The sequence below is a fragment of the Etheostoma spectabile genome, chromosome 8 (genome assembly GCF_008692095.1).
Source record: "Etheostoma spectabile isolate EspeVRDwgs_2016 chromosome 8, UIUC_Espe_1.0, whole genome shotgun sequence".
In the NCBI taxonomy this organism is placed as follows: Eukaryota; Metazoa; Chordata; class Actinopteri; order Perciformes; family Percidae; genus Etheostoma; species Etheostoma spectabile.
In genome coordinates this window covers 5052435-5061656 of record NC_045740.1, presented here as the reverse complement: position 1 = coordinate 5061656, position 9222 = coordinate 5052435, and the positions used below count along the sequence as shown (strand labels likewise).

The 9222-nt window shown below is 39.0% G+C and overlaps 1 protein-coding gene across 5 annotated transcripts in view; it reads right to left on the bottom strand.

Moving 5' to 3' along the window:
- LOC116694206 (1-phosphatidylinositol 4,5-bisphosphate phosphodiesterase zeta-1) overlaps positions 1-7766 on the bottom strand; it is a 20770-nt gene extending 13004 nt beyond the window's left edge. For 2 of the 5 annotated variants that reach the window (XM_032523795.1, XM_032523797.1), the window contains exons 1-5: positions 7629-7766; positions 6424-6619; positions 4451-4652; positions 2312-2456; positions 1877-2029 (exon numbers count right to left, since the gene is read on the bottom strand). In XM_032523795.1, the coding sequence (XP_032379686.1) occupies positions 1877-2029; positions 2312-2456; positions 4451-4652; positions 6424-6619; positions 7629-7760 (828 nt within the window). In that variant the 5' untranslated portion in view covers positions 7761-7766. Of the gene's footprint in view, positions 1-1876; positions 2030-2311; positions 2457-4450; positions 4653-5038; positions 5150-6423; positions 6620-7304; positions 7524-7628 lie in introns of those variants that run through there. The other 3 variants (XM_032523799.1, XM_032523796.1, XM_032523800.1) reach the window with 3 other exon arrangements.
- Between the last annotated feature and the right edge of the window lie 1456 nt (positions 7767-9222).

The following is a 9222-nucleotide window of genomic DNA, read 5'->3' as shown; positions in this document are numbered from 1 at the left end:
GGGGGTGGATCAATCATGCTTTGGGGTTGTATTGCAGCCAGTGGCACAGGGAATATTTAACGAGTAGAAGGAAAAAGGGATTCAATAAAATTTAAGCAAATTTTGGACGCTAACTTAATGCCTTCTGTAAAAAAACACACCTCAAAATCCACGGTGGATTACGTCAAGAGGCGTAAACTGAAGGTTTTGCCATGGCCTTCACAATCTCCTGACCTCAACATAATTGAAAATCTATGGATAGACCTTAAAAGAGCAGTGCGTGACAGACAGCCCAGAAATCTCAAAGAACTGGAGGACTTTTGGAAGGAAGAATGGACGAAGATACCTCAAACAAGAATTTGAAAGACTCTTGGCTGGCTACAAGAAGCGTTTCCAAGCTGTGATACTTGCAAAAGGGGGCAGTACAAGGTATAAACTCTGCAGGGTGCCCAAACTTTTGCAGACGCCATTTTTTTGTTTTCTGTTATTCTGAAAGTGTAAATAATAAAAATAAAAATCTCATTTTTTTACATATTATATGAATGTCTAATCTGGCATTTGATGCCTATTGGAGATTTTTCCATCTTTATGCACATTATAACAATTTTTTACCTGGGGTGCCCAAACTTTTGAGCCCCACTGTATGTTGCTCTATTTCACAGCCCTTGCTCCAAAATCTGTTTGTATGAGGTATCTTTATGCAGATGAGCAGCAATATGCTTAAAGTCAAAAATACACATTATGGTGTGGACTTGAATCCAGCTCAATGGTAAACCACACGGCGGAAAGTCACTCTGTCAACTTCACTGTATACACAGGCAAAATATGCAAAATAATTACAGATCTGCCTACATTAACACCCCGGAAGAGTCCATATAGTAGGAAAATTATAAGCTTCAGCGCTTCCTTTGGCACTGCACTTTCATTTTTTTGTTGCTGTTACAGTCTGTAGAGCTACAACATAGGTTTTGCTTTTGTTGATGTAATTAACAATATCATTTTGCCCATGATTATGGTAAAAATAGAAAAAAGTAGATTTAAAACCCTTAATCTAAGTGGTCAGAGTAGAGTATAAGGTAATGAACAGTTCTGAGAATCGCACATTGGCTACATTTACATAACTTGATGGGAATTTGGTTGTAAAGCTTCATGAAAGTGCCATACAAACACTGATTCAGTGTTCAAGTTACTGGGGGTTAAATAGTCAAGATGAAACCATTAGTGCTGAGGCTCCTATCAAAGCCCCCACTTCCTGAGTCATAAAGATAAAGAACGATATGGGGAAGAAAATCTATCACACTTAGGATAAAACACAACTCATGTCTTGCAGTAAATTCCAAAGTAGTAGAAGTCAGAGGCAGCAAAGAAACTCCAGCAAGACAGCACACATTCATCCACTCTCAGAAGAAAAACCTTCATCCTCCTCGTGATATTCAGTAGACTGGAGCGACTGTGGCAGCATCTTTCAGGCCAGTCGCTCAGTCATGGGTTGAAGCAGATGCTTTCAGTGGAGACTCCAGTACCCAAACAGGGTAATCTAAATTAACAATCAGCTCAAGTGCCTCAGCATGCTTAAAAGGATGGACACTTCGTCGGATCAACGCCATCACATTTGATTTTGCAAATCTCTTGAGACTAAAGAGACTTGTCAATGAACCCGTACATCCCAGTGGAGGAGAGAGGCAAAGGGTGCCTCAGAAAGAAACTAATGAGGCCCTCCGTGACTAAGATTAGGTCTTATTTTCTCCTTGTTTTTCTTTGCTATGGCATGCGATGAGGACTTATACATACAAACACTATCATGACTCTACCTGCACCAGCAGGTCTAACATTTAACATCTAACATCCTTCTGATTTACACCTGAGATAGTCAAGCTTTCTCTTTTCTGAGTCTTACATTTGGGCTTGGGATGTCTCCAGTAGTTGGGTGATCCAAGGGAGTTCTCAGCAGTTTTTCCCCCAGGATAGATATGAGGTACTGGGCAATGACCTCCTGCTGTTCCTTGGAGCAGTGGTTTTCTAATGACAGGATCACCGGGTAAGCAGACACCTGTCAAGAAATAATCACATCCAAAGAAATCATGATTCAAACCCTATTTTCAACAATTGGCATCAACTTGGATCTACTGCTCTCTCTACAGGCTCTTAATTCCCCCGACATGTCACAGAGAATGGCCTGGATCAAAGGCAACTTGCAAGCAAAGAATTGCAATCAGAGATGCTATTAATTAGAGCAAATGCAGCTAAGCAGGAGCTGGAGTGAACACTGAGTTAGATGCCTGGGGCGCCACTCTGGGAAATGTGTGTCATGTAACATACTATGAGCTGATACCTCAAAGGCATGTTGCTCCACAGTGGTGATGACGTCCTTAAAGAATATCTTGGTGGTCAGGGTGTAGCCATGGTAGACTACAGGCTCCATGTCTGGCCCATCCCAGCAGTCAATCTCCAGACAGCGACAGCCTTTCCTCAGAGCCCTGTGCCACACAAATACACACATAAGTGCATGCATGCATAGAGAGTCACATGCAAACACATTAGAAATTAGAAATGAAGCATTGCGGCACAAACTGAGTGATTTCATTTCCACGCACAATTTCATCTCAACAACTCCCATACATGTGAAAATGACTGTATTGTAAGTAGTGTACTTAAGTACAAATTTGAGGTACTTGGACTTTACTTTTAATGTCTTCTACTTCTACAAACAACAAATTAAGATTTTTGCACACAAAAAACATGTAGGTTACACAATATGATGAGCCGATTAAACACTTTTGGTGTTTATTGTTACTTGACGGAACAGTTTATTTCCAGTTTCTAAAATGTGAGGATTTTTTGGCATTGAGTACTTTTACTTTTAATGCTTTAAGTACTTGTTCCTGATGATACTTACATACTTTAACTTAAGTAAACGATTTGAATACTTCTTCCACTAGTGTTTATAGCAAACAAATAATTGAATAATATAATCCAACAGCTTCTTCTACCCTTGTGGATCTGTTCTATCCCTTATGGTGATGTTACATTTCCATTTCTGTGCTGTCTTTATATAAAAATATGTTTGGGTCAAGAATGTGTCTTGATATTATAAGATAGTCTGTTGGTGGTAGGAAAAATATTACTTTCACAGCAGGGGTGAGGCATTGATACATTTTCTTGCAACCCTGATGCAAAGTTGTATCACCCTTTTACTGCAGACATTTTAACTGGGGAATGGTTGTGCTTGTTCGGGAATCAGCCTTTTCTACCAGTGTATTGCTGTTTTATGAAGGCACTCATGCGTCTGCTGTGTGTTTCGTCAACACAAAAAATCTGTTGATGTTCTTCTCTCATCTCAGTTCTCAGCTATGTTTTTCTCTCTCTCTGTCTTGCTCTAAGTTGTGCATTGGAGAGTTGCTTTGTAAAGTAACATTATATTGTGACATTGTGACAGTTTGTGTATGGTTTAAACACACAAGACACAGTGTGTTAATTTGTGACTTTTAAATGTGCAGGTAGGTGAATCCCCTGTGCTTTCTAATCTTTATGCTAAGCTAAGATAACAACAGTCTGGCTCCATCCATCATGCACAAACATGAGAGTATTGAGCTTTTGATCCGACTCTCATAAAGAAAGCAAATAAGTGTATTACTCAAAATGTTGAACAATTTCTTTACCGCCTTATGCTGCCAGGACACAATAATGTAACAGTTTTCCTCAAGTGCGCCCTATAAATGTGCTGTTCATTATCTATCTATAAAAACGCAATTAAATTCCCATGTATTCCCAAGTACTTTTAAAACTTTGATCCTAGACAACTTAAAGTTTCAGTGATAAATTATAATTCATGCCTTTCACAACATACACGCTCTTGTAAATCTTTTATTTCTTCCTCCAACAAATACATTTGGTCATTTTACTTTCTTCTTCCTCCCACCTGTGAACTAGTGGGATTTCTACTCCTGCCACTTTGTTGTCTTCTCTAAATGATTCCTCCATTATCTAAATAAACCAGAGATTCCAGGCCACTAGTGTGGAGGGTTCCACTCTACCAGCCGGCCACGGCGCTCAGCACTTTCACAGGGCCCATAAATACAGCACTTCTGCTGCCGTCAGCCCCTTTTGTAATCACCTCCATTGTCCCATAAAGGGACCACAGCATTTTTACTGTTCCTCAGCACATGAGTGGCTAAATAAAATGAGAGAATCCCGATAACACACATGTAGGTCTGTAGGAAAGACTTTAGAAGGAAAGTAAAGTGTTTTGAGGGGTGTTTTAGATCTGTATCAGAAGTAAATGGTGTTTAAATTTGCCTTATCAGTTGACTTGAACCACGTTATTAGCAGATCTATTACAAAATTATACAGATTAGTTGGTCAATTTGCAAGTATAATTACATGATGCAGCACTTCAGAAAACCATTTCCACTTCCAGGTTTTTAAAAATGTGAAGAACACAAGCTGTACTGTGTTAGCTGTACGTCCCTACCAAACATATGCATCCAGGTGGCTCTTTCCTACTAGCTGATCTCCAGTCAGGTAGGTGTTGTGTGATGAGGAGATGAAGTAATTGGTGAGAGGTTGGTCCATGTATTGGTACACAGATGTGTGGGCCTGGTCAAACACGCAGCAGTCTTTGGACTCCATGTACCTGAGGAATCCTTCAAATGTCATGGACCTGCTTTCTCTGGCTGTTAGAAGAGGAAGGAGCAGAGTGTCAGTGACAGTCAAAATTAGCTGCGGCTAGTCTACCAAGCTCAAAACCAAAAAATAAGTTTAAAGCCACCTCAAGCCAACGTTCTTTTCTAGTTTTTAAACATTACAACAAATCAAATGAATATCAAGACTAAAAGTCTATAGCCATGCTAGTGGCTCTGTAAGGCGGCACTTAGGCAGCGCACAGTGTTGTCACCAGTGACACAATGCAATAATAACATGCTATGTTTAGCAGATATGAGAGCAGTTAAGTATGGTAGCATGCTAATATTTGCTAATAAGCACTAAATACAAAGCACAATTTGGGCCTAGCTTAGTTAGAAATGTCATTAGTTTGGCAGGTATTTGGTCATTAACCGACCTAATGATCCCAGATGAAAAGTCAGAATCAACAAAGTCATTGGAATTTATCCTTTGGGCAAGTACCATGAATGTCGGTACATTTCATTGCAATCCATTCAACAGTTGTTGAGATAATATTCTAGTCACTGGCATAGCAAAAAACTAGCTCCCTTTAAAATGTAAAGTTACTGAGTTACTATTATTTGTTAATGGCTTATGATGTCAATTGCAGTGAAGGACACAACTTTAGTTTAACAAAATCAAGATGAAGTGCACTTAGTCTGGGGTGCTTATGAAACTAGTGAAACTAAATAATCAGTCCAAAAGATGAGCATCTTCATTGAAACATATGGTTCTTTGATACAAAAATGTAAAGGTATAAAACTGTGTGCAATCAAACCAGAGCAGAGAAGTAAACTTTAACTCTCAGGGCTCAGGACTTACACACTGCAAAATCCAACCAAATGCAGTATACATCCTGGTATTTTTGGCATGCTGCATTTGGCATACTATTAATTGGGACATACTAAATCTTTTTCTAGCTTACTTAATAGTATGATTGTATGGATATTGGAAGGCAGAACTAATCTGATTTTTCCAGCATACATCTTGGCTTGTCATAGCAGGAAAAACACAGGTGTAATTAAACAAATAGTTCCAGGGTCCAGTATTGTGCATGCTTGCTCACTGTCGTAGCTTAATGGGACACTTGATGGAAGTGAACCATCGTTAACAAAATTTGTTTCACATGTGCCTTTTCTTTAATGACAAGTCAAAATGTCTGCTGTAAAAACATCTTGTTTTGCCCATGCTGCTAATGGTTGAACCTAGATAATATACCATGTGGATGTGCTTTTCATCAGTTCAGTTCACTTTCAGATTCTGGTTAAATTGCAGAAAATTTCAGCAAGTATGGATGTATGGTGCAATTATGCATGTAATTAATTTATTACAAATAAATATACAGTCTAATAATGAAAGGTGCAGATGCTAAAAGCTGGTCTTTAAAACATTCTCTTACTCAAAGACGAAAACAATTGCAGTCTTCGGTGAAGTTGCAGACTGACTGAGCCTTTTTTTGTTGTTTTCCCTGCTTTGTTGTTTGTGATGCTGTGAATTAGCCAGCAGTACACTGATCCTGAGACAACATCTGTTCTACTAGTCCACTGACGTGCGTGCCTCTTCAATTTTCCTTCTGTTATTTCAACCCCCCTGCCCCTGGGCTTACAGCAAATCACTTTGCCAGCCTTGCACCACTGGACCTTAAGCCTTGACTTGTGTTTTAACTAAATTAGCATCATTACGTGATAAAGCCTGAGTCTTTAAAGAGTAGATGTTTTTTTTTTACTCATAGTGATGAACAGCAAGCAGCCTGACATGGTACGCAGCTCTCCCTTCACTTACCTGTCTCTTCAATCTCGTATCTATCAATCAAACTCTCTGCCATCTCTTCATTTGCTGTGATCTCCATCTGCTCCTTGTGGAGGAACCTGAGGAGGGCGCAGGCAGGCAAAATGGTCTGCTCTGAGGTGTAGGACTGGTACAGATGTTGGATTTCAGCTCTCCTAGAGGAGGGGGACTTGCCTTTCTTCATCTTGCCCTGCACACAATCAGTATAGCCTCTTAATCCCTTGTTGTCGATTCTGGGAAGTTATTCTTAAATTTCTCTGTAAAACGTCCATCTTTTTTTAAATCAACAAGCAATTTTGAGAAGAGTATGTAGCTACAAATAATTTATTAAAGGCTTGTTTTTGTCCGCAAGGCTGGATATTCGTCATGGTGTTGAAGAAAAAAGCTGTTGAATTTAGGCCCTTTTTTTAGAGCATAAAACTTCAGATAATTTTTTAAGTCATAAAAAATTGTCATCTTGTAGATACTTTCAACACTTATATGTGTTTCAAAGACACAGCACATCACTTGCCTGCTAAAAATATACAGGAAATGGTGAATAAAAATGTCATCTCAGAGATGCATCCCAGTATTTACCTGAGCTCACTGTTGGAATACTACTTTTTCAAACTCGGCATGAGAGACAATAAAAGAGAAGTCAGGGTCTTCACTCACACAAAGTTCTCCCATCCTCTCACAAGGCAACCTCCCTTTCCTTTCTGTTTTTCTTACTTCCATCATCTCTCATTTTAGTCCCTCTCCTTTCTTTGTCATTCCTCTCAGTCAAGGGACAAAAGTGTCTGTGACTATCCCTGGCTTTGTGTGTGTGTGTCTCTCTCTCTCTCTCTCTCTCTCTCTCTCTCTCTCTCTCTCTCTCTCTCTCTCTGTCTTCATACCTTCATCTCTGTTCTGCAGCCCCTGACAGTTCAGACATATGCCTAAACCAGTGTTGTCACTGGGTGGCCTGCAGTGGGCCAGCCTCCCGCTGCATCTGTTGCCTCAGTGTGGGCAACACAAAGCAACCAGCTCTGCTATTAATATCATTAACCTTTTATGTAGTTGCAGCATATATATCTAAACCAGAAGATCCCTTTAAAGTGGTGTATTATGTCTAATGATTTGACAGTAACACTAGTCAGAAGTCAAAAGATCTCTTACTTCACTGATATTTGTCGGTTAACAGCCTAGAAGCATAAAATATCATGTAAACAACAGCCTACCTCAGATATTGATGGTCTCTGGGTCGCCACAGTATAAATATTTAGGAGCAGGATATCAGCTGGGTAGGAAAAACACTCAAAACAATCTGATTTTAAGCAGGTTGGCAGGGAAGTACTCAAAGTTGTTGCCATAGTGACACAACATTCCAATTCTACAGACACCTGTTAAAAGAAAACAGTGAAGATCATATAAGGCAGATGATTAAAACTCACACTGTGTCTGTCTCATCTTATTACTTCAGACATGAGCAGTGGACTTGGTGAAAAAATACAGACGGAATAAAGTATGTGAAAATGGAACTTTTGCCTTCATGTTCCTGCCTGTTAAAAAGTCTGTGGGTGAGTGAAGAGTCTTTCCCTTTCAAACTTCTGATAGTCACATAAATCATATCTCAGTTTGAATATTAGTGTAAACCTATACAGCATAACGTAGTGATCAAACGTATACAGATATCCAGTTGGCTATTTACACTCCTTATTTCCACTATGGAGGTTGTGTTTCAATCCTGTTTTGTAGATTGTTCTAAAAAAAGAGGGCCTTACTCCTGTCTAACATGCAAAACAAAGGTGGTCACCATGGTAAACATTAAACCTGATTCACGTATGTAAACATTGTCACTGTGTGCATGTTAGCATTAGCATTTAGCTCAAAGCACCAATACATAATGTGCCTAAGCACAGCCCAGTAGACCTGTTAGCATTTTATTCTATTACAATCCATCTATTCTCTTGATCACTAATGTTTTCTAACATTTTGTTGTCACGTGTAGCCTTTTTTTAATATAAACTGCTATTACTTCTAAATACACTGTGTAATTGCTACCAAATTTAAATGAGAGCAGTACATATAAACTCTGAGTTATCCTACAAAATATGATGCTGTTTCTTATGTAAATGGTGCAACTGGAATATGATGAATAAAATGCCCATAATTTGTCTGAACAAAACTGAAATTTAACAAAAACATCTTTGTTCAATGCCCTAATATTTCTGGACAGGATGAAAGTATTCTCCAAAAATCTTGGCCACTATCGGCCAATCAGAATTACAATTTTGAGAAAAATGGAGATTAAAACGTAAAAAATACATATATTATAACAAACAATTTAAAGGATTGTGTAGCAGATGTTTGAGCTCTGTGAGTGCTCTACTTCACCAAGTGATCTGGTCAAAATTACTTGTGATTTCCTACAACTGCATGGTAAATTGAAGCACTGGCATCACCAATTACTGGTATTAGTGCTCCAGGGTGCACTGAGCTGCTGTCTGAATACATCATGCAAATCTAAAGCAAAAGAGAGATTGATTTCAATGGTAATCATTTCATGGAATAAAGTCCACATTTTCAAAAATATTAAAGCCCCAGTTGATGAAAGTGTGAACGCATCATCAAAACTCATCTATGAAACAGTCAGTAAAGCTTAGAGAACATCTCCACTGATACTGTGTTGGATGTTTTAGCACGTTCGACAGAAACTTCCTCCCTGGTTGTCTCTGTAAATCTGAATGTTATTGGTGTGGTGTGAATCACTGGTGCACAACAATAGTCATTGCCTAGTCATAGTCCAGCAGAGTTATTCCTGTCTACACCAGG